The sequence below is a fragment of the Callospermophilus lateralis genome, chromosome 7 (genome assembly GCF_048772815.1).
Source record: "Callospermophilus lateralis isolate mCalLat2 chromosome 7, mCalLat2.hap1, whole genome shotgun sequence".
NCBI lineage: Eukaryota > Metazoa > Chordata > Mammalia > Rodentia > Sciuridae > Callospermophilus > Callospermophilus lateralis.
In genome coordinates, this window is record NC_135311.1 from 8,858,300 (window position 1) to 8,884,014 (window position 25,715).

General features: G+C 45.9%; 1 protein-coding gene across 1 annotated transcript in view; it reads right to left on the reverse strand.

The window, feature by feature from the left end:
* Positions 1-13,283: 13,283 nt before the first annotated feature.
* The window catches only part of LOC143403523 (Fc receptor-like protein 3), a 105,547-nt gene continuing 93,115 nt past the window's right edge, over positions 13,284-25,715 (reverse strand). The window contains exons 4-11 of the mRNA XM_076861576.1: positions 20,937-21,215; positions 17,627-17,905; positions 17,058-17,174; positions 16,360-16,387; positions 15,364-15,446; positions 15,097-15,165; positions 13,450-13,481; positions 13,284-13,373 (exon numbers count right to left, since the gene is read on the reverse strand). Of these exons, the coding sequence (XP_076717691.1) occupies positions 13,284-13,373; positions 13,450-13,481; positions 15,097-15,165; positions 15,364-15,446; positions 16,360-16,387; positions 17,058-17,174; positions 17,627-17,905; positions 20,937-21,215 (977 nt within the window). The remainder of the gene's footprint in view (positions 13,374-13,449; positions 13,482-15,096; positions 15,166-15,363; positions 15,447-16,359; positions 16,388-17,057; positions 17,175-17,626; positions 17,906-20,936; positions 21,216-25,715) is intronic.

Sequence of the window (25,715 nt, forward strand, 5' to 3'; positions counted from 1 at the left end):
TCAAGGCTCCGATGAGACAGCTCTGCGCTCACGCTTGGCCTCAGGACGATGAGACAGTGACACCTCGTGGCCATTACTTAGAACTTCAGCTTTAACTTGAAGGTTTTTTGGTTTTAGTTTTTGTATTCAAAATTGAACCCCAGGGCGCTTAACCACTAAGCCACAGCCGCAGCCCTTTACTTTGAGACAGGATCTCACTGAATTGTTTAGGGTCTTGCTAAATGGCTGAGGCTGGCTTTGAACCTGAGATCCTCCTGCCTCAGGCACCGCTCTGGGCTTGGGTTTTTCAAGTGCTATAGTTGTGTAGATTCACCTACCTACGAAATCCTGTAGGCACATGTGTGTGTATAAAGGATACACGCTCATGTTTAAAAATTCAAACAGCTGTTAAATACATACACTAAGTGTAAAGTTTCTCCTCCATATCTCTCCCTAAAATTCCACTTTTCATCATCCAGCCATTAGCACACAGTTATAACATGATAATGTAGGTAAACTTTCAATTTATTCACTTTTGATGGTATTATTAGCCACATGTGGGAAAGATAAATGACTTAGAACTTTTCTACCTTCCTGATTTTAATCTGTAATATTACTAGGTTTTCCTAATGGTTAGACTTCTGTTTAAAAGAAATGTACTTCTGGGGATTAAAATGGAGCAAATTATGTTCTATGCTTTTATAAATATGTCAAAATGCATGCTACGATTACATATAACTATAATGCACTATTACTAATAAAAAATTTAAAAGTAAGGTACTTAAATCTCCTTCTTGATTATTATTGTTAGACAAGATCTATTGATTCTCCACTACACAAAACAAGGAAATTATTATACGTAGACTTCTTTCCACTTTCTGCCTCCAGGTTTCTGTCAGCCATGTTATCACTTTCATATTGAGCATGTTTATGGTAATTAAGTGTTTTGTGCTTGGGGCTGATTTGAAAAACTGAGAACCCTTAAATGGTGTTTAAGGCATTATGATTAAGTAAACACGATTCACTGAAGAACCGAGCACTGTGATTAGGCCCACAGAAAAGGAAATCAAATGCTGTGTAATTAAACCTTGGGCACTCGAAGGAGAATGTCCTATGAATGAAGGTCTCTTTTCTCCACTCCATCAATTATCCACAATTATTCCACACTTTAGTTGGCATCCAATTTGAACCGCCTCTTTCTGACACTGTCTTGTTTTTCCCAGGGTCTCTAATTAATATTTTTCTTCTTATTAAAGTCTCTATTAAAATTCATATATCTTCATCTGATCACTTAGAATTGCTAAGCAACAGCTTAGGATCTCTACTTTGAGTGCCTGTTTGTAAAGTTCCTGTAGTGGCAGTGGTTCGCCTGAACACAACCTTTAGAGTCCCCTGACTTTCCGAGGACAACTTGCTGTCTAGGGCTGCTGTGTGGCTGTCACCTTGGAAGGTTTTTCACCCACATTTTTAGGGATCTTGTGTATTTTTCTCTTAAAATGTTATTTTATTTTGCTAAGGTTTAGATTTGCTAGAATGCATGCTCCGTCTGTATAACAGTGTGGCTAAGAGCCGGCCTCCTGGGGCTGGGGCTGTAGCTCAGTGGTAGAGTGCTTGCCTAGCACAGGTGAAGCACTAGGCTTGATCCTCAGCACCACATAAAAATAAATAAATAAACAAATCTTTACTCCTCACACTTCAGATGGATCCCTAATTTCCAGAATATACAAAGAACTCAAAAAATTAAACAATAAAATAACAAGTAACCCAATCAACAAATGGGCCAAGGACCTGAACAGACACTTCTCAGAAGAGGACATACAATCAATCAATAAGTACATGAAAAAATGCTCACCATCTCTAGCAGTCAGAGAAATGCAAATCAAAACCACCCTAAGATACCATCTCACTCCAGTAAGATTGGCAGCCATTATGAAGTCAAACAACAATAAGTGCTGGCGAGGATGTGGGGAAAAGGGTACACTTGTACATTGCTGGTGGGACTGCAAATTGGTGCGGCCAATATGGAAAGCAGTATGGAGATTCCTGGGAAAGCTGGGAATGGAACCACCATTTGACCCAGCTATCGCCCTCCTCGGACTATTCCCTGAGGACCTTAAAAGAGCATACTATAGGGATACTGCCACATCAATGATCATAGCAGCACAATTCACAATAGCTAGACTGTGGAACCAACCTAGATGCCCTTCAATAGATGAATGGATAAAAAAAATGTGGCATCTATACACAATGAAGTATTATGCAGCACTAAAAAATGACAAAATCATGGAATTTGCAGGGAAATGGATGGCATTAGAGCAGATTATGCTAAGTGAAGCTAGCCAATCCTTAAAAAACAAATGCCAAATGTCTTCTTTGATTTAAGGAGAGCAACTAAGAACTGAGCAGGGGGAAAGAGCATGAGGAAAAGATTAACAGTAAACTGAGATGAGTGATGGGAGGGAAAGGGAGAGAGAAGGGAAATTGCATGGAAACGAAAGGAAACCCTCATCGTTATACGAAATCACATATATGAGGTTGTGAGGGGAAAGGCGGGGGAAAGGAAAGAACTGAACAACAACAGCTGAGGTAGAGAGGGAAGATGGGAGGGGAGGGGAGGGGGGATAGTAGGGGATAGGAAAGGCAGCAGAATACAACAGTCACTAATATGGCATCATGTAAACATTGTGAATGTGTAACTGATGTGATTCTGCAATTTGTATTTGGGGTAAAAATGGAAGTGCATAACTCACTTGAATCAAATGTATGAAAGATGAAAAAAATAAAAATAAATAAATAAATAAATAAAGTTATAAAAAATATTTTAAAAAAAGAAGGCTGACCTCTTGAGTTTGAAACCTAGCTTCACCCTTGATCTTTGACAAAAGTGTGAACTTAGCACCATGCCGTCTGAAACATGGGCATAATGTCACTCCCTCAGGGATAATTTCAGGGATCTATTGAGATAATGCAAACAGTATTGTGGGACAGAGACCAGTAAGTGATCAAATAATATTGTGGTGGCTTTTGAGAGGAGTCGATTGGAGTGCTCCTTTGACCATGTTGAATTGGCAGCCAACACGTTTCTGAAGTGGTCACAAAGGCTACCTCGGCCACTGTACCCACCAGGCCTCCCTTGATGATCTTATGCTGTTTTTATGCCAATGACTGACAGATGCATCCCCAGGCCTTTCTCCTGGACTCGGAATTAAGTGATGGACTGTCTGCTTTCCTGCCCCACCTGCATGTTGTGCCTCTCCAATGGAAACTTGTTGAAAATGAACTCTGATCCTCTCTCCCACTCAGGCTGTTTAGCATGTTAGGATAGAATTTCCATCCTTCTAGGGGCCCAGGTTAAATATTTTGGAGTCATGTTGATTCTTTTCTTTCTCATGTACTTGTCATCTCATCCACCAGGAAATCCCGCCATTGCTGACCACCATCACCGTTTTCATCTCATCTCAGCCATCATTATCTCTGTCTTGGATCTCATGGTGGTTTCCTGGCTGGTCTGTCTGCTTCCACTCTGTTGCTCTCTGCTGTCTGTCCTCAAATGCGTCAGGTGTGATCCTGTCTTATGGCTTGTGCCCTCTTCCCTGGGCATCCTCCTTCCGAGGCCACTGGCCATCTACAATTATAAATAAGGTAGTCAGGGAAGTGCTCACGGGGAAGTCGGCCAAGGCAAAGGTGTGAAGGGCTCAGCTGTATACACTGAGCACACAACCAGAGAACAGGCCAGCAGTGACCGTGAGGACAGAGGAGGTTCTCCCGCACTCGACTGCTCCCCTGGTCCAGTTGTTTGAAGAGGAATTTGATGAATAAGTCCAGGGAGCAGGCTCTTCTTAATGCAGATAGACTTCAGGGTGCAAAGAGGGTAACAGGGAGTGTAAAGACTTCCCCCTCCAGCATGCACTAAAGCTGTGCCAGGGGTGTTCTTCAACTCTCACTTCCTGTGATTCCAGGCTTTTGAGGTGCTCCGGGGCTGAGGTTTCCAGCACAGGCTGAGTGATGTCTCAAGGTCTCCTCTGATCATGAGCCGTGAGAATTAAATAGCTGGCCTCTGCCTGACCACTCCTCCTCTCAAAGCCTGAGTCTCAGTCCTGGGATCCCTGACCCTGCAGGTGGGATGCAGCTGGACTTCTCTCAGGACCTCCCCGCACCCAGTCCTGTATCCTGCTTTTGGTCAGGGGAGGTGACAGTTCCTTCACTGAGAGAGGGCACCCTGGGCACATGGAAAGAGGGAGAGGCACCTGCTCTCAGCCTTGTTCTCTCATTTCTCCCAACTCTCCCCCTCACTCGTCAATAGCCACAAAACCAACCGTGCACAGAACTTTCTATGGGGTTTGCACTGTGGTTCAGAGACGTGGATGTGGTATTCAGGCTGTGGAGAAGGTGTGAATGAGAGCAGCCAGGGAGACTCGGGAGGGGGCTGGGTGTGGAGGAGACAGCCCTGAGAAGCCCAGGAATCTGAGCTCTCGCTTCATCTCTTTTCATCCTGCCCTTAATCTCTTGAACCGCCTGGTGCCAGGTAACCGAGAGCTGCATGACATGCCAGGGACCCCCACCCAAGGAACTGGCATTTATCTGAATGCTCTCAGGAGCAAACAACACGTTCTTTTGTCAACAAAACACCCGGAAGAGTGCTCTAGGGAAGTCACCCATCTCGTCTTTATTTCCCTGGACGGTAGTCAAATAACACCCAAATCACAAAAGGTAATCTCTGAAATGCTGTGTATTCCCACACTTCCCGCCTCATTATCCCATTTCCTTCATGTTAAAAAGGATACCAGATTATTTCCTCTCATTTTCTTCCGAAGCATCTTTTTTTGTGGGGGGGGGGCAATTAAGCAGCTGCTTCACTATAATGATGGGGGAGGGGCAAATAAAGTCAAACGGAAGCCGAAGTGAACTTTGTGATAAACACCAGCACCTCCCCACCTGCTTCTGTGAACATCTGCAGGTGTTTACACAGACCTCCTCTCCTTGCCTATGGAGTTCAGTCAGCAGCTGTTCTTATTTTCCTTGTATCACAGGTGAGGTAATCAGAGATCAGAGAGGGTAAATAGCAAGTGGTACCAAAGCCAGACTTCCTGACTCCAAGTCTTAAGTTTTTCTACTTCTTCACAAATGCTTCTGCCCCAATGGGACCCAGAAAACCCATGCAGGAACATTTAGTGAAGTAACTAAGAGCAGGTGCTGGACATTGGTGCTGGACAGTGGTAGGTCCCACTTACTCAAATGTGGCCTTGGGTTAAACTAATTTCCTTAAGCCTCAGTTTTTTTCATCTGTAAAATAGGAACTGTAATGGATTATTGCGTAGGCTTGTTGTGGAAAACATTATCTATGATTTATACAGAAAACTTAGCGTGATGTCTGATGTTCATTAATTTTTAAAAAATACCTAGTAGCTATTTTTAAGAGTTAGGTCTCTGTTGTATACGCTGCAGTGATCCGAAGGCATCAGAGGAGGCCAGACTGTAAGGTTGGCTAGCTGGAGTAAAATTAAATTAGGAAACATTGTGTCAGAGGCGAAAGAGAAAGACGGACTTCCAGGAGGGACTGAAGACAAAGCAGGCCTAATTTTTGTTAGTGGTTTTTAACCACAAAAGTGAGGGAAACGGAGCTCCTTACCTTTTCAATGAGCCCCCTCCCCAATAACCGCCCTCTTCCTATCAGAGTCCTGACCTAAATGAGAAACAAGCAAGAAATATAGCAGAGTCAATAGAACACCTTGGTGATCGGGATGGTGCACTTCAAGTGTCAGCTTGATTGGGCCAAGGGGCGTCTACCACGGAGTCAAACATTCTGGGTGTTTCTGTGAAGACAAATCCAGGTGAAATTAACGTGGGGATCAATAGAGGAAATCAAGTGATTGCCCTCTGTGATGTGAGTGGGCCCCATGCAATCTGTTGGAGGTCTCAGTAGAACAAAGGACTGACCTCCTTCAAGTAAGGGGACTCCTCCTGCCTGAGTGCAGGCCTTCCTGCCTTCAGACGCAAACTGAAAAACGGCTCCTCTTGGCTCTTCAGCTTGCTGGCATTGGAACGGGGATCACACAACGGGCGGCCTCTAGTTTTCTGACTGTGGATCTTGGGGCTTGTCAATCAAAAGACCTAATCGAAAGGCCTACTTACTTCTAATGAATAGACTCTCTGTGGTTCTGTTTCTCTAGAGGACCCTGGTGAAGGTGGTGGTTAACAAAGCTGAACTCTAAGAGCCAAATGGGCCCGCTAAGTGCCTACTCTCCAGGATAAAACTTGGGATAGCTCGCTTCAGGGAAGGTTCCACCTGAGGGAAGGGGTCCCCTGAGGGAAGGTGCCACCTGAGTGAGAGAAGGTTCTCTAGGGAGCTGGGGAAGAGTAAGACGATTTTAAAGGAAAACTTCTACATTCCCCGTGTTTTGGTCCTTTTGACCACTGGTACCTACTACCCAGTGAGCCTGTGGCCCAGCAGGGCTGTGGTGGGCAGGGAGACTCTGCACTGCTTCTCTGTCGTGGAGACCTCCCAAGGCCACTGCCAGGCAGGGGAGAGTTTGTCCCTTGAGAACTCTGAAATGGGTTAAAGCAGAGAGCCAGCTCATGACAGGCCACCCAGGTCACCCCATACTCATGGCCAGAGTTCGCCCTTTGTCATATCATCCATTCCCAAATATTTCACCAATATTTCCTCACAGTCTATCAGAGATTCTGCAACGAGATCCAACCATTGAGTACTCCAATCATAACTCGGCAATACCAAGGTACTCTGAGATAAACCTCATTCCATTATGCAATTCCCCAGGGAAGAATTGCATTTCCAAGACTAAATTCCCAAGGACATCAAAGTAAAATATTTTGAATAAAATAAACACAAAAAACTCCAGTTATTGTCCTCAGTGTCTTGTTTGGTTCTGTCTTGGCCTGGAAGCCCCTAACCGCCCAGGCCGGGGTGGAGGGGGGTCTTTCCACACTCTCAGTGGACAGGGAGGGTGAAGTTCTACCAGCACCTCAGAGACCCCTAATTCAAAGCCTAGTGTCTGATGTTCTCCATTCTTCAACATCTAATATTTTATTTGAGAAAATTTGAAATCTCTCCAAAATTGAAAGAATAGCTACCAGTATGCCCTCTCTGTATTTACTAATTAGTGACATTTTTTTTTAGGGTCACATTTGTTTTTTCTTACTTTCTTTCACCCCCCTATGCACACGCACGTTCATGCACATGCGTGAACACACACACACACACTTTAAAAATTTTTATGTATACCACATTTTTTTATCCATTCATCTATTTAGGGATACCGAGGTAATTATGGCATTTTCCAGAAAATGGTTGGAGTTGGAGAATATCATGTAAAGCGAAGTAAGCCAATCCCACAAAACCAAAGTCTGAATGTTTTCTCTAATATGTGGATGCTAATTCACAATCAGGTGGGGGGTACTAGGGAAGAATAGCATTACATTAGATTAGGTAGAGGGAAGTGATGGGGGGGAGGGAGGGGATGTGGGGATAGGAAAGACAGTAGAATAAAACAGACATTATTACTGTATGGACATGTGTGACTACATGACCAATATGATTCTGCAACATGTACACTCAGAAAAATTAGAAATTATATCCCATCTATGTATGATATATCAAAGTGCATAAATGTATTCATGTGTAACTAATTAAAACAAATTTAAAAAATTAAAAAAACACATTTTTATGGGACCACTTGAAAGTATTTAAAATATTATCAAAAGTATTTTGAAAGTAATATGGGATTATTGACTCAATAGTACCCACAATATTACATAGTCCATATTTAATTTTCCGTGTCACAAAAAATTTCTTCAGTGGCTTTATCCCCCTTGGATCCAGATCCAGTGAAGGTTCATATTTTGTTGCCAGGTCTCTTTAGCCTCCCCGAGTCTCAGTGCCTTTTTGTTTCCATCTTTCATGACGTTGACAGTTTTGAGATATCTTCGAGGGGCAGGTCTTGGATTTGTTTCCTCTCAAACAATGGTCCCAAGAAAATCACATCATTAGAGTCTGATACTTGGCATTGCCAGAGACTTGAATCATGAAGGGTGAATGGAAAAGATCTTTTTTAATGTTAGTCTGACTAGAAGGACATTGATCTGGAGTCTGTGCCCCATAACTTTAACCTGAGTGGTAGAAATCTTCCAGCAAGTTTGTTTTGCCCTGTGCACTTATCATTTCGGAGACTGGGAGTAGAAATCCACAGAGGAGGTACCTTTCTTTCCTAATGAGGGATTTTTAAATTTCCTCTCTGGAGCCTGGTGCAAAAAAGTCTTCTCAGCACTGTATTGGGTGTGAGCTATTTGGTGACAAGATCTCTAGAAGAGATGGTGAGCAGATAAGTTTTTAGACTTGAAATGCCCTTGCTCTGTGCTCTCTGGGTTTTCATTTAGACCTAAGAACCCTGCCTTTTTGGAAAAAATTTCTCCTGCTCCACCTTTATGGCAAACTACATTTCTGCAGTCAAGACAATCGTCTCTGCTTCATGCTCTACAAGGCGCAGGCCTGTGACATGAGGTGGCTTCCTTTGGAAAGGCTCAGCTTGGGTTGGATTGGCAGAGCTGGCCCTGCTGATCCAGGCCAGGCCCTTGCACCAGAAAGCTTGAACACCGTGTGGCACACGTGGGACTCATCTGTATTACATTGAAAGCAGGAAACACTGCTCTGAATTCCAACAGGTCAAAGACTTTAATGACAAATTTTTTTTTTAAATAGTTGAACCTTTGCAACAGCCTTGACTGTTTAGGGAAGCAACATCTGTTTAAGAAATGGGCATCTTTTCAAGACTCTTGGCTCTGCCAAGGCGTTTTCCATCTGCTCCCACTTTCTGTGACTGCATATCTGGTTGTGACTGCTGGGCTCCATGTGACTGCGGCCTGGCTGTAACTCTGTGGCTTGAAGCTGCTGTTTTAGCTCCTGATCCCTAGAAAATAGCATGAAGCAGAAGTTCATGTGTTAACCACATGATGGATGAGCCTAATCCCAGGGAGCAGGAATGAGAGAATGGGAGAGGCTAGGAAGTAAGGAGAACACATCTCAGTTATGCCACAAGTTGATTGCCTGGTCTCAGGATGTTTCCATACCAAGCTTTTGCATCTTTGAGCAGTGCATTTGGTGGTGGTAAAGGAGAGAAATCCATCCACTGGCTCTACTATCCCATTGTCAAGATCAACCTCCTATACATCTATACCTCAGTCCAGAAGGTGGCCCAGAGTGGAGGCGGGGGCACATGGTATACATGAGGGAAGTGCCATTGGGTCATGCTCCCTCATGCCAAGAGAAACTGGGATCCTTTCCTGGCAGATGCAGCAGCCTGAATACACAGTAGCAGAACTAGTGCGACCTGTGGCTATAGTGACTCCAGCCTGAGCAGTCCAGCACCCCTGCCCAGCATTGCTTAATGGTCAGTGTGTGCATTCTCAGCACCAAAGCCCTAGGACGAAGTCTTAGTGACCTGCCACAAAACAGTGCAGCCAGAGCCTTAGAGGCCTTCAGTAGCCAAAATCAAATTCAGCTCCAGAATACAGTTCCAAATGAATTATTGCAAATAACCATGGTAAAAACCCCACGTGGCCTACGCCAGGTAAATACCACTGATGCATAAAGCATCCACCATGGCTGTAGCAGAAACTTTTATCCTTCCTGTGCATTTGCTCTTCTAAAGTCTCCTCTGTTTCTTAAGGTTTGAAACCCTGCAGGCACCTATCTGTGGAGGTGGTCCTTTCAACATTTTTTTTGGGGGGGGCGGTGTCCAGGGATCTGACCCAGGGCCTCACTTACGCTAGGCAAGCACTCTACCACTGAGCTATATCTGCAGCCAGAAGTGGGTCCTTTGGAACTTAGGACACAGGAGAACACGAACTCCTATGAGATGCCCTTGGCCATGACACAGGGGGAGACAGACTGGCCGGTCCACACATGCCCACACCCTCTTTCCAGACTCTTCAGGGAGCTAAGTAGCTGTTCCTTAGCGGGGGAGTAAGGCAGAGAGGGACCAGGGGTATGGTATAATGGGCTCCCTCCGCACAGCAGGGTGGGGACATCAGGAGTGGTGAGAAATGCTTCTCCCTCATACACCTAAACTCCAGGCCACTTGTGTCAAGATCTCCTAAAAGCTCAGTGGGCAGGGCTCTGGGGCACGCTAGGAGGGGCCTGTGGATTCCTGAGCTGAGTGGTGAAGGACCCTCTTCATTTCTCTAAGCAGTTACCCAGGAGTCTTGTCTTCCCTGGCTGGGTCAGGAGGGCAGGTGCCCAGCACCCTCACTGGGTCCCCATCTCCTCAATGAACCCTGCCCGTAAGGATGCCTGAGGATCTGGAAGTGCCGGGGGTGGTGTGCCGTTTGTTGGTCCCGTGGGTGTGTCTAGAAGCTCCTCTTCAGAACATGGTGGGTAACTGTCAACTGCGGACCTCAGCTTTGGGGCTACAGGAGTTATTCTGAGAAAACAGGCAAAGTCCCATTCTATACATTTATCCACTAAGAGCTGAGCATCTGACTGACCAACTGTGGGCTGCGGTGATGTGAGAATCAGGGAGGGTTTCTCTCTGTCTGTCTCTCTGTCTCTGTGCCCATCTGTCTGTCTGTCTCTCTCTCTCTCTTGTAAGGATGATAAGAAACATAGATGCAAAAGTTATAGAGACCCAGAGGAAGAAAGTGAAGCTTCTCTGAGAAGGGAATTAGGTCTTGGAGGACAAGAGTCTTGCACAGATAAGACAAAGAGGGAACAGTTACTGGAATAGACGTGGAAAGGTATGGCCACTTGAAATCAGGTGTGTGTGTGTGTGTGTGTGTGTGTGTGTGTGTGTGGCAGGAGCGTGGGGTGCCTGTTCCTGTGGTGACGGGGAAGGATTGGAGATGAAGCTGGAAGTTTAGGTTGGAACTAAACTGCAAAGAGGAAAGAGTGAGCTCTGTGGAAAACAAGGGAATCCCAGCAGAGGGATCAACAGGCTGGAAAGTTCATCCTGCTGATCCAACTGGGAATGAATGGGGGTGGAAGAGTCTGGAGGTAGGGACACCACTCTCAGGTGACTGCAATAGTCCTCGCGGTTGTTGACAAGAGCCTGTACCAAGGCAGGGGCAGAGGGAACACGGTGTATGAGATACGTAAGACAAACAGCAGAATGGATTGGACTGAGTGACCAATTCAGTGTAGAGAGCCAGAGACAGCTGTGTGTCTCCTGGCTGGGGTGACTGGGACAGAGGTGTGGCCTCAGCTAAAAAGAGGAGATGAAAGGGGGAAAAGGAAGGGAGGGGGAGGGAAGGAGAAAGGAGAGAGAGAGAAAAAAAAAATTTGTGGTTCATCTGATTAGTTTTTTTTCCTTGAGTTTCAGATACCTGCAGACAATGCTGGTTTTGTTAAAAACAGTTAAAAAGTCCGCTCCAGACTGACAGGTTGGTCTGATAGAAATTATTTTATTGGTGTCCCCAAACATTCTGAGATCCGAGGACATGAATTGCATTCCCCTGGAATAAGAGTTAATCAGGAAAGATATGGATAAATTTGTGGAGATGATGCGGATTCATTGGGAGACTTACCCAACATTCAATTTGACAATGATTTATTGAAAGCCAGCCGTATGCCAGGCACCATGCTGGGCTCTGTGTGTACATCAACTGGAGTTGGGCTTTGCTTTTATGGCCTCTCCAAGTTGTTGGAGAACCAGAAATGCCCCCAGCCCCTTGTTTCTGCAACAGAAGAGAGATGTGGAGGAAAGAATATGGTTTTGGGGGTCGGGAGCCCTGGGTTTACTTTAGTTTGGGCTTTGCTACTACCTGGCTATGTGGTCATCATCATCTGGTTTCTTCCCAATTCTCTGGTTCTCCATTTCTAGCTGCAAAATTAGGGTTGTCCTAACCAACTTTCAGTTCTCTCCCAACCTTGACAATGGTAATTACAAATCTGTCAAAGTGCCATAGGTACCGAAAGGAGAGACGGTGGGGTGGATACTGGTGGGGCTTAGGGAAAGGGCAGAATTACAGTAGATGGAGGTGATAGGAAAGGCCTTTCAGGAGAAGGAATTGCAGAAGGGCTGAGCTAGAAAATGGAGAAGAGCACATCCCAACTAGGGGCAGGGTCTGGAGGGCATATTGATGCATAGGGTGTTCATTCACTCTTCATGGGAAAGTGTGGGGAAACAAAGATGGCAGCAGCCACTTCCCCCACCCAGGGTGAGCTGATAAAACCCAATATGCTGCAGAGAAGTTCTGTATGCCACAGCAGCTGGTGGTGCTCTGGCTGAAGGACAGCTTCAGGAACAGTGTGATCTGTGTGCAAGCCCCCCGTGGAGTTACGTGGAGTGCAGCCAGGCCTACTGCACCTCAGCTCTCAGTATGGTTCCTGGTCCTGTGGCATCAGCATCACCTGGAAGTTTGCTACAAACGGAGAATCCCAGGCTCCACCCAGCCTCACGGAGCCAGGATCTGCAATTTTGTAAGATCCTCAGGTGGTCCGGAGGCACATTAAAGTCTGTGAAACCCTGTTTCTTGATAAACCTAATTCCTCACCCCAGCTCCTTCTCTTTTATTTCTTGCTCAGAGGAAACAGAAGTACCTCCTGAATTTTCTTGGGAGCATGCTGGAGCTGGATCAGATGCCAGTTTGATTACCCATAGTTTCTTCTTCATTCATTCAGACAAATGGTACTTTGCATATATTCCAATATGCATTCTAGCAGTGTCCTTGGGCATCCTCAGCTTGATTTTATGGAGTTACTTCTGGAAGGTTGGGGAAGACCTGGGAGCCGGAGTGCAAAATCCACTCACTTGAATGAATAGATGTTGGCACAGGCGCAGGAGAGAAGTTAGTCTCAAGTCAGGTGACCTTGGAGATTCAGACAGGTTGAAAGCATGAAGTGCAGTCCCACTAGAAGGTCATCCATATGGCGTCCATCATCCTTGGGGCGTGTGCTTCCCATCTGGCAGGCTCCTGCAGTCGTCCCAGGAGGCTGATAGCAATTGAGAATTGTACCCACGAGGGCAGGACCTCCCTGCTGGAATTGAGGACTGTCAGGACCCCCCCGCCCCCGAGCTGACACTCACTAAGGAAGCCTGGAGATGCAATGGGCCCCGAGTTGGGAGCAACTTTTCACTAGATTCAAAAAGGAGCCACGAGGGCAATGCTGTAACCTAGGAAATAAGTGGGAGTCCAGCAGGGCTCTGGGCTTGGTGCAGACAGAGAGCATTTGACACAAAAGCTGCTGGATGTGGCCTGGGGTGGCTTCAATCTTCCCGTTTCAATGCTCCTTCTCCCCCACGGAGAACACTGGGACTCAGAGGCTGAGACAGCAGTTGGGGAGCTGCGTGGAGTCATCTGTGAGGAGCTGGGGAGGTCAGCTGGTGGGGCCCGGAGGCTGGGGTGCATGCCTTCTTCACCTTGGCGTAGATGACAGAGGAGTCCTAGGAGGAAGGAACATTTAGGTGGGGGCCAGAGCTGTTGCTCCCCGGGCAAGGCAGCACAGGTCAGGAGACTCACCGTCTGATGGCTGAGGCTGTGTGCAGAGGCCGCTGTGGAAAGAAGGGGAGCGCTCAGCTGTGGAGGCCCACTCAGAGCTGTCCCTGTGCCCCGTGCTATGAGGCCAGGCCTTTCCGCCCCAGGACCTCTCCTGTCCAGCAACTGCCCATTCTGTCCTCAGCCTTGGAGCGCGGACCAGCCCCCTCCTCAGCACCACCTCACACCTTGTTCCCCACTCTGAGCTTCCAGAAGCTCTCAGAAGAAGGGCTTCACCTTTGACCTTGGGAGTCCCTTGACCCTGGAGTCATGTCACATATTATGGAGCACTGTCTGAAGCAGGCTTTAGAGAGAAGATTCCGAGTCCTGTCTCCCTGGGACGGAGCCCTGGGTCTGCCTTGCCACCCCGGTGGCCTGGGGCTAGTCACTCAACTTCTCCTGCCTCAGCTGTCACGTCTCTATGATGGGGATCGGCATGTCATCGGCCTCTGGGCTTATTGCAGAGATGTATGCATCTATATGATACCGGCACATACTGTGCACCTGGTTTTAGGTGGATAATTTCTATCGTCTATCATGTGCTGAGCAGTTTCTGTGTGCCAGGTACAGTTCTGAGTGCTATAAAGAAAATAAACTCGGGGCTGGGGTTGTGGCTCAGCGGTAGAGTGCTCTCCTAGCACATGTGAGGCACTGGGGTCGATCCTCAGCACCACATAAAAAGGAATTAAAGATATTATATCCACCTGCAACTAAAAAAAATAAATATTGAAAAAAAAAGAAAAGAAACTATCATATGCAAGTATTCTACAGTTATGTCTTTCTATATCTATATATGCTACAGGTACAGTTCTAAGGGATATATAAGATATTTATACATATGATAAATATATATATATATTTGTATCCTAGTTCTAAGGAAATATATATAGTTGAGATCTTAGATATAAATATATATATCTTAGATCATATTTATGTATCTCTCTCTCTAAGATCTCTTTCTACATATACACAATTTTTATTTATACCCCTTTATAGCCCTGTTCTAAGGGATTGATCTGTCTTCCGACCAATCTATGAATCATCAATCTATATCTTAAAAATAAAATGTTAGGTCATTTGTATACACACACACACACATATATAATCTTAGATGTATCTTAGATCTACAGTGGTGGGATTGGCGTCCTTAGAAAATGAGACACAAGAAAGATGATCTGTCTATCATGAGAGGATATAGCAAGAAAGCTCTTGTCTGCAAACCAGGAAGAGGAAGAGGGGAAGCTGACCATGTTGGGAACTGTGAGCAATAAGTGCTTATTCTGTAAGCCAACCAGTCCGTAGTGTTCTGATAGGAGCCCAAAATACGACAGCAGAGAGTAATAGTCCTGCTTCATTTTATAAACAAACGGCTTTACAGAGGGGTTCAGTGACTACCCAAGGTGATGTTTCTATACTGAGTTAGACTGTACTGAGGCCATCAGTTGAGGACAGAGAAAGCAGTACCATATGATGGGCTTGGGCTAACCCCAAACAGTGTAGGCACAAGTTGAGAAGCCCCAGTGAACTAGGCTGGGGGGCAGCTGGCTGTGTGTCTGACTGGGGAGGAGGAGATGGAGCAGTAGGCTGTCAAGATTGAAGGTTGGCCAGAACAGGTGCTCCCTCTGGTCTTACCTGAATTTCTGCTTTCCTTCTGGAGGCACGACACTTCGGAGTAAACCACGTCTTCTCCTCTAGATTTTACTTAGAGAGAAGTTGACGTGTCAGAGGACAGGAAGGAGCTTGCCTCTTATCTGAGCCCTGTCCTCCTCCCCAGCCTGTTTATTGTCCACAAGGACGAAACCTTCTGGGTCTGCGGGTTGTCGCCCCTCACCTCCGGTCCCAGCTCTTTCCCACACCGACCCTGTGGCCCAGCCCAAATGGCGTGTCCCTGGTCCTTACCGTTCATGTACACCGGCTGCAGCTCTATCCATCCTGGCACATTGTGGTAGGTGGGGTCCTGGGGGTTGGAGTCTGAAGAGCGCCTGTGAGACACAGAAACACTGGTGTTTCCCAGGGGCCTGACACAGTGGCTATGGTGATCCTCTCCGTGAGTTTTTACCCCAGATGGGCAGTCAAGCCTGGAATCATATTCATGACTACGAATCATGAGGAATTCATACTATATGTTTTCCCAGACGTTATGGCCACCAGGTATGTAATAGGCACTGTACTTGGAGCAATAGAAAGTTAGTTCTATTTTATCTCCATTCTACAGATAAAAAAAAATAATGGAGGTTTTCCAAGGTGAAGTGATTGACCATGACCAGGTGACCAGAAAGGGGAAAAAACAAAATTCAAACCAGGCTCCAAAACCTCTATTTTCACAGAGATCAGAATCAGAAAAGGTCTTAGGAACTCTGGACGGTTCAGATACTGCTACCACTGCTACCAGGGGCTTGCCCGGGGATAGTGTTGAGCCACGGTGTGGCTACTGAAGTCAGCCTTAAGGAACCAAGACAGTGGCCCTTCTTCAGCTGGCAGAGTGACTTCACTGGGTGACCAAGTTATGCGGCTCTATCTTCTTGGCTGTCGTCACAACGGGTCTTGATTATGTTCGCCAAGTCCACAGCTTTCCAGGTTAATTAAGCTAAGTCATCTCAAGACATGGATGGACTCAGGGGTCATAGTGGTCACTCAAACAAGCCAAGAGCTAGGGGTGGTTGTAAAGGATGTGAGTTGAGAAATAAAAAGAAGGCCTCTACAGTTGAAGTGGTGGATGGGAAGGTCCTGGGAATTGCCTTGAGGTATCCCAACAGAAGTGGCGACGTGAAGCGGGAACCACCCATCTCAGCATCGTACAGCAGAAACTGGGCTCTTGGTGATAATCAGGTTCAATTCCATTGTATACCCCATGGGAATTTCATTAACTACATGGAAACCCAGCCCAGGTCTTACCTGGAGGGGTCAGAGGCAGTCCGTCCCCCTGTGAAAGAAAGCACAGAGGTATTTGATTTAGGAAAAGAAGACCTTCTTAGGGGGCCCAGCCGCAGGAGACTTACACAGAAATCACCAGGCATTGCTGTCAACGAAATCTGAATCCTTCCCAAGGGAGGTGGTATATGGGACCCAATCTACTAAACAACTGCCCCTGGCCTCCAAAGGAGTATGGTTATAATGTGAAATAGGAGTCCACAAGTCATAGACCTTTAACTTGGAGTTTTTAAAGAGTGATCTTTAAAAATGGCAGGCAGTTTAATAGCTGCAAGGCAGGAAAAGAGACTTTATCATCTACAAACATACTGTGCATTTAAAACAAAAAATCAGTAAGTTACCAACTCCTATTTGGCCTCTGTGTTTCACTTCTGTTTCTCAGAGTTGATGTCCTCCTCTTCCCATCGCTTAGGGGGTCTTTTAGATACCGAGGGAGGCATGTTGCAATTTGGGGGGTTGGATAAGCTGCACGTCACCCAGGTGTGCTCCACTAACACGGCTCTTCCAGCAGTTTCAGATTTGGTAAAGAGGGCTTTGGGGGACCCAGTGGGAAAGGTGAAGAGGGACTGTGGGGTGGAAGGAGAGGAGGTTTTGGAGGCCTGAGGTTGAAGGAAGGCAGAGGAGGCATGGGCTCAAGCGGAGGTGAGCCAGGAGCTTCTTACCTGCTTTCCTCGAAAGCCAATGGTAGAAGAGCAGTGCGCCAGCAGCAAGGACCACCGTCCCCAGCAGCCCCCCGCTGACTCCTGGGGCCACAGGACCACTTCGGCTCTCCGTCAGCCCTGACGGGGAGACCCCACGCGTGAGCCCAAGACCGAGGCTTGTGACCTTCAGCTGCTCTGACCCCTGAAGCTGGTGCCTGGCCTGGGAGACAGGACGAGCCTAGAGGCCCAGAATCCCTGAGGCCAAGCGGGGTTGGTGTGGCACAGGACATGGCTCCTGGCTTTGTGAGGCAGTGCCTTGCCATGATTGAGACAGGGCTGAGGGTTAGGATGGACAGTGGCCAGTGAGAGAAGAGCCAGCAGGTAAACCCCGAATTCGATGATACCCTTTGTCCCTGCCCCCACCACAAGTGCCATCACTGGAGAAACATTTGGAAATATATCAGTTTATAGAGAGCCACCAGCTTAGTGTACCCGGGAAGCACCCTCTTGGAAAAGCCCATGAGAATGACCAGGCGGTCCTCGGAGGAAATTTTTGGCTCACACCTGTGCCCTGGGCACAAGAAACTTACCTGGGATGAAAAGTGCCACCACCTCACTGCGCTGGGCACCCTGGCCATTGTCGGCCTCGCAGGAGTAGTTTCCAGAATGTTCTGCAGTCAGGGAGAGGTTGAAGGAGGCTCCTCCCCCAGAGGGCGCCGAGCTGTTCCCCAGGGTGACGTCCTCAAGGTAAAACTGGTACAGGATCGGGGGAGAGCCCCTCAGGGCCTCGCAGTGAAGCTCCACCACGTCCCCCACCGCAGCCTGGGCCCTGGGAGCCCTGAGGGTGAGCACAGGGCAGGACACTGGAACTGAGACAAAACAAAATGTCCATGGCAGTTTCCGCTTCTAACATATTTGTAAGAAAAAGAAAAGTATTACAAACAAACGGAAAAAGTCAGAGCTCAGACTCTGAAAATGGATTAAAACAAGCCATAGTTAATGACTTTGATCCATAAATACCTTTTCATGTACAGTAATATTCCATAGAAAAATGTAGAAAGTGATGAAAACTTCAAATAGTCAGTAAATATAAAAAGACTTTTATCTTCATTATGAATACACTACATGTATGTAAGTAAAAACAACCTGAATACAATTCCTTTTCCTTCTCACCCGATTGGCACAGCCCAAATGGATGGATAATACCTACAAGGTAAACAGGCACCTTGTTACTGACTAGGTGAGAAAGCAAATTTAAGACACTTCTTTGGCAATTTGGAAATATCTACCAAATTTAAAACACTTTGAAAGCTTGACCCAGCAAAACTACTTCTAGGACCGTCTCCTTTAGGGATACTGACATAATGTAGGTCAAAATTGTTTGTATAAGGATTTCTACAATAGCTAAATATCAGAAATAACCTAGTAGACCAAGTAATGCAATAATGAAAGATAGCTGAGATGCATAGGTGTATTTTTAAGTGAAAAATGGAAGTTGGGTAACTATATGTGTAATATGATCCTACTTGAGTCAACAAATTCTGTGCCTCAGTGTTCATAGAACATTTATGGAAAATACTCATGAAACAGTTAACAGATAGTTATATCTAGGAGAAGAGAAGTTGGAAAGAGACCTTTGTGTTCACTTATACATTGCTGTTGGGACTACAAATTGGTACCACCACTCCGGAAAAAGTATGAAGATTCCTTAGGAAAATTGGGATGGAACCACTATTTGACCCAGTTATCCCACTCTTCAGTTTATACCCAAAGAACTTAAAGTCAGCATTCTACAGTAACACAGCCACATCAATGTTTACAGCAGCTCAATTCACAATTGCCAGGCTATGGAACCAACCTAGGTTCCCTATAACAGATGAATGGATTAAAAAAACAAGTGGTATATATACACAATCGAATATTACTCAGTCATAAAGAAGAATGAAATTATGGCATATGGCAAATAGATGGAACTGGAGAATATCATGCTAAGTGAAATAAGCTGGTCCTCCTTCCCCAAAAAAAAAAAGACAAAATGTTTTCTCTGATATATGGATGCTAAGTCACAACAAGGAAGGGGAAGATTAGAGGTTCCTTGGACAGACAAAGGGGAATGAAGGGAAGGGAGGTGAGATGGGAATGGAAAGACAGTAGGATGAATGAGACCAATCTGATTAAGTTATACTAATTCTATGTATGTATGATATGCCAAAATACACTCTACTGCCATGTATATCTAAAAAGAACAAATAAATTTTACAAAGAAAGAAAGAAAGAAGTAGACCTTTACAACGTTGGTTCTTTTGTAATACTGGATTTTTAAACATTCAGATAAAATTTCGTGATATGGATCTTGAAACTAGGACACACATCATAGAGAAGAGAAACTGCCTCCAAACTGCTCTTTTGGGTGGTTGCTGTTCTCCATGACTTGGGTCCTAGCTCTGGAACTCAGACACAATTAATCCAGGATGTTCAGGAAACTCTTTAGCTAGGTTGATAATAGCAGCAGAATAACAGGTGTTTGTGCCGGGGGATCACAGGAACAAGGGAAGAAGGATGATCAACAGTCCCAGTTCAGAGGAAAACTGTCTGAGGCAGGTGCTACTGGGACAGGAGGTCATAGAGCAGAGAGCAAATGAACTGGCTGAATGGGAGAAACCACACCTCAAATCAGCTCACCTCCCGGTGACTTAGAGATCACTGCACTGGCTACCTCGAGTAGAGACTGGATCCTGAGCTAGCAGTCCCAAATTATCCTGTTTATTTAACTTCGTCTCTACTCCTCAAGATACTTAGCGATTCAGCCAAGAAAGACCAAGAGTGTAAACCTAGGTTTGGTTTTACCTGACTCAGAGGGTACTCGTACACCATAGCATCGTCTCCCGTTCCTGGGACGTATCCCGGAGGTGGGGACAACCCTCTTCTCCTTTTGCATGAATCCTTCTAGGAAACTTTGTGTCTGTATGTTCTATATTCCCTTTCCAGGAAATTATGGAAAATTTTGGCACAATTTCCATCTAGGACAGGGAAATTATGGCACGATTTCCATCTTGCCGGATTTCCCACTTTACGGGTGAGGAAACTGAGGTCAGTATAGGAAAGATGCTTGGTAAATGTCATATAGGAAGTTAATCCTTAAAGCCAAGTCTGGAACATTCATCTTAACAGCCCTAAGCAGACTTTTTCTTTACCCTAGGTCTCCCTAAACAAGGTTTTAAAGGTCATCGCCAAACAGATTAAAGGCTCAAAAGAAGCCGTTTTCCTTTGGTTATTACACTTAATGGCAAGGGGCGAAAGGACAGCTTAGAGAAGACAAATTTAATTGATGAGGGCTATTTTTCTCCCATGTCACCCTGCTGTCCCCTCCTCTGCCCCTGTCACCTGTGCCCTTCCTTTAAGGACCCAAAGGCTGAGAGGCTGTGCTAACGTTAGCATAGGATTTTAATATGGAATATGGATAAAATCTCTATTCCTGGGAATGAGGTGAACTCAAGAGTAGAAGCTTCTTGGAAGTCAAGGAGAGAAGAACCCAGGCAAGGAAGGGTCTATATTTGGGGGGAGCAGAGAAACCCATCCTCAGAATTCTTGGGCTTTCCCTTGGTATCATAATATCAGGTCAGGATGGGGTCTGTGTTGTAAAAATGTCTTCTCAGTATTTTCAGAGAGAGCTTCAATCACACTGCAGGAGAACTGTGCTGTGGGAAGGTCAGGTCGGGCTTCCTGAAACTCTACCTCGGGAGGGACCTCCGATGTTCAAACAGGGGCTCTGCAGACAGGAAGAGGCTGGGAAGGCAACCAGACAGGAGCCCCAGGAGCGCTGCACCTTCATTCGGTGCCGTTGGAAGGGAAGGCACAGGCAGGTCTCGGTGGTGCTGCTGGTGGGCACAGCAGGCTCACCTGTGACGATGACAGTCACCAATTCACTGTGCTGGATCCCCAGGTCATTCTCAGCCTCACAGGAGTAGTTTCCAGAATGTTTCTCCATCAAGGAGAGGTTGAAGGAGGCTCCTCCCCCAGAGGGGGCCATGGTGCTCCCCAGGGTGACATCCTCATGATAAAACGTGTACAGGATCGGAGGAGAGCCGCTCAGGGCCTCGCAGTGAAGCTCCATCACGTCCCCCACCACAGGATGGACGCTGGGGACCCTGAGGGTGAGGACAGGGCGGGACACTGGAACTGAGGGAGGAAAAACTGCCATTAGCTCTTTCTGATTGGATATGTTCTTCCACACTACAGACATTCCAAACAGGAGAGTGATTTTCTTGTTTTTTAATGACCTTCAGATACGAATGAGAACTCATTCTTTACACATTCTGAGAACCTTCTTCAGACCTCAGAAAACACTGACATGTGTGCAGTTATTACACACATGTGGTTCGGAGCACTGAGATGTACAAACCCAAGAATATTTGAGGAATCTGAAAACAGATGAAATTGAAACCTGTGCATCTGATAAGGATGAAGGGGGGGAAGGAGAAACGAGTCCAACAGAAAATGAAGGAGAGAGCTGTTGCATATATAACCAGGAATGGAATTCAGCCTGGGCTACATTAGAAACAGGACTCACAAGAGGATGGGCATTGCAGTGTATTTGTCCATTCTTACACTTAATTATTCACAAATTAATGAATACAAGGTATCCATAAGTTCCACAATGGCTGTATCTAATGGATATTCAATGGTAAGAAAGACACAGACCCTGCTCTCAGAGTTCCAATGCAGGAGAAATGGTAGTCAGAAACTAAACAAAACAGAAATTTAGAGTCAAAGCATTGATAATTGAGACCAAAGATCAGGTGGTAAGAAAGGTTGAATACTGGGACTGGATCTAGCACAGATGAGTCAGGGGAAGCTTCTCATGGCTTTTGAAATTAACCATGGGAAGAGGGAGGAAAGAGGACATGAGGCAGGTAGACAGTATGTGCAAAGGTCCTGGGTTGGGAAGAAGGTTGGCTTAGGTGGGAGTAGCACTGAGGGAAGGCTGGAGAGCCAGGCAGGGCTTCCCACGCCATGCTGAGGATTTTGATCCTTCTTCACTAAGCAATGGTATGAGAATTCTGACCTTGTTAGGCAAAAAGGACTGTAGTGGGGGCAGAAGTGAAATTGGGGTGTAGTTAAATGTCATTGAATGACGAAGGCTCTGACCAGGGTGGTGGCAGTAGAGATAGAGAGGATTCAAGGAACCCCCCCTCAGTTTGTGCCTTGTGGATTTGGGTGGAGCAAGTGTGATGAGCAGTGGATGGAGCAGGATCAAGCAATGGTGTATCTAGCTGTGAGAGAAATGGAGCCAGTCCAATGCCCACGGAAGGAGCCTATGAGGAGAGATGCTGAGAGTCATGAGTGAGAAAGGGATAGTTGGTGTCATGAAGGTTCTGAGGATGCTTGCGAGGATGGAATGTAGAGATCAAATAAAAATGTTCACTGACACCGGGAGAAGAATCCCCTGCTCCATACCTGGGGGAAAGGGGGCATAGTTACTGACCAGGTGGAGAGATAGACAAATACTCAATTTGATGGTAGGAGTCAGAGGTGCTCTTGGCAGATGGATTAGGGAGGGATTAAGAGAGTAATTGAACTGGGAGTTCTGTTGAGGTTTGAGAAGAGTAGTGAGAGAAGGAGTTGCTGTAAGGGCAGGAGGTCATGGTGAGTAGTAAGTGCTTAAAATGGTCTTTTAGGGTTGGAGGCCTGTGTATATGTGGGGTGGATGATGGATGTGGGAAAAGGACAGGCCATGGTGTTGGTCATGGACATAGACATGTGATCATTAGAGTCATAGAATGATGGTGGCATGTAAATGGCCAAGGAATTAAGTACATGGAGGTCTTTGGTGATCTCTGTGATACAGCCTTGTAGCTGAGTCTTTTCTCACATTTAGCGATGGTGAAGCAATGGGTGGAGGTGGATCAGTGAGATGTGACCAGATGGTCAGCTCATGACAGTGGGACTTGGTGATATTGCTGAATGGAAAAGGGCATGTAAAGAAACATGAGTAGGAAAATTGGGAAATTTCCTAGCAAGGTTCCTGGATGGGAGCTGAAGTTTCTCTGGAAGAATGCAGGAGAAGCTAGGGAGAAATATGTGAGGTTTTATAACAATGGCTGCAGAGCATTGCTAGTTAAAAAAAAAAAAAAGTACAGCTAGAGAAAGGAAGGTACAGCTGGAGAAAAGAAAGTATAGCTGGAGAAAGGAAAATATAGCTAGAAAAAGGAAAGTACACCTAGAGAAAGGAAAGTACAGCTGGAGAAAGGAAATTACAGCTGAAGAAAGGAAAATGCAGCTGGAGAAAGGAAAGTACAGCTGTAGAAAGGAAAGTACAGCTGGAGAAAGGATAGTACAGCTAGAGAAAGGAAAGAGCAGCTAGGGAAAGAAAAGTACAGTTATAGAAAGGAAGTACAGCTAGAGAAAAGAAGTACAGATAGAGAAAGGAAAGTACAGCTAGAGAAAGGAAAGAACAGCTGGAGAAAGGGAAGTACAGCTGGAGAAAGGAACGTACAGCTGGAGAAAGGAAAGTACAGCTGGAGAAAGGAAATAACAGCTGGAGAAAGGAAAGTACAGCTGGAGAAAGGATAGTACAGCTAGAGGAAGGAAAGAACACCTGAAGAAAGGGAAGTACAGCTGGAGAAAGGATAGTAAAGCTGGAGAAAGGAAAGAACAGCTGGAGAAAGGAAAGTACAGCTGGAGGAAGGAAAGTACAGCTGGAGAAAAGATAGTACAGATAGAGAAAGTAAAGTATAGCTGGAGATGATAGCACAGCTGGAGAAAGTAAAGTAAAGGTAGATAATGGAAAGTAAAGCTAGACAAAGGAAAGAACAGCTGGAGAAAGGAAAGTACAGCAGGAGAAAGGAAAGTACAGCTAGAGAAAGGAAAGTACAGCAGGAGAAAGGAAAGTACAGCTAGAGAAAGGAAAGTACAGCAGGAGAAAGGAAAGTACAGCTGGAGATATGATAGCACAGCTGGAAAAAGGAAAGTACAGCTAGACAAAGGAAGGTTCAGTGAGAAAGGAAGGTGCACGCTCCTACACCTGTAGAATCCAGGCACACCTGCTCTCCACGTGGATGTGAGGCAGCAGGCCGGCCATGACAGCCCCCAGGGGGTGCTTCTGTGGAAACTGAGCTCCAGTCTCTCCTACTGAGGCTGGGGGGGCGGGCAATGGTCTGTCCCTTCTGCTGCTGTTAGTGGGAAAGACCAACTTACTTTTGACAGTGAGTGTCATTGTGTCACTGCGTTGTGTCTGAGCACTATTGCTGGCTTCACAGAAGTAGTTTCCAGAATGTTCTGCAGTCACAGAGACACTGAGGTATGCTCCTCCTCTAGAATGGGCCTTTCTGCTCCCCAGGTTGACATCCTCATGATAAAACGTGTATGTGATGGGGAGGGAGCCGCTCAGGGCCTTGCAGTGAAGCTCCACCACGTCCCCCACCACAGGCTGGACGCTGGGATCCCTGAGGGTGAGGAGAGGGCGGGACACTGGAACTGAGGGAGGAAAAAGCAGCCATTAGCTCTTTCTGATTGAATATGTTCTTCCACACTAAAGATATTTGAAACAGGAAAGTGATTTTCTTGTTTTCTAATGACCTTGTGACACAAATGAGAGCTCATCCTTTACAATTCTCAGAACCCTCTTCAGACCTCAGGAAACACTGACATGTGTGCAGTAACTACCTGTGGTTTGGGGCAGTGAGATGTACAAACCCAAGCATGTTTGAGGGATCTGAAAACAGATGAAATTGAAAACTGTGTATTTGATAAGTCAAAGGATGAAGGGGGGATGGAGAAACTCGTTCAACAGAAAGTGAAGGAGAGGAGAGAGCTGTTGCTTATATAACCAGGGATGGAATTGAGTCTGGGCTACATTAGAAACAGAACTCACAAGAGGATGGGCATTGCAGTGTATTTGCTCATTTTTATATTTATTCATCACAAATTACTGAATACAAGGTATCCATAAGTTCCACAACGGCTGTATCTAATGGATATTCAATGGTGAGAAAGACATAGACCCTGCTTTCAGAGTTTCAAAAGCAGAAGAAATGGTAGGTAGGAATTGAACAAAAACAGAAATTTAAAGTCAAAGCATTGATAATTGACACCAAAGTTCAGGTGGTAAGAAAGGTTGAATACTGGGACTGGATCTAGCACAGATGAGTCAGGGGAAGCTTCTCATGGCATTAGAAATTAACCATGGGAAGAGGGAGGAAAGAGGACATGAGGCAGGTAAACAGTATGTGCAAAGGTCCTGGGTTGGGAAGAATGTGGGCTTAGGTGGGAGTAGCAATGAGGGAAGGCTGGAGAGCCAGGCAAGGCTTCCCACGCCATGCTGAGGATTTTGATCCTTCTTCACTAAGCAATGGTATGAGAATTCTGACCTTGTTATGCAAAATGGACTGTAGTGGGGTCAGAAGTGAAATTGAGGTGTAGTTAAATGTCATTGAATGACAAAGGCTCTGACTAGGATGGTGGCAGTAGAGACAGAAAGGATTCAAGGAACACCCCTCAGTTTGTGCCTTGTGGATTTGGGTGGAGCAAGTGTGATGAGCACTGGATGGAGCAGGATCAAGCAATGGTGTATCTAGCTGTGAGAGAAATGGAGCAAGTCCAATGCCCACGGAAGGAGCCTATGAGGAGAGATGCTGAGAGTCATGAGTGAGAAAGGGATAGTTGGTGTCATGAAGGTTC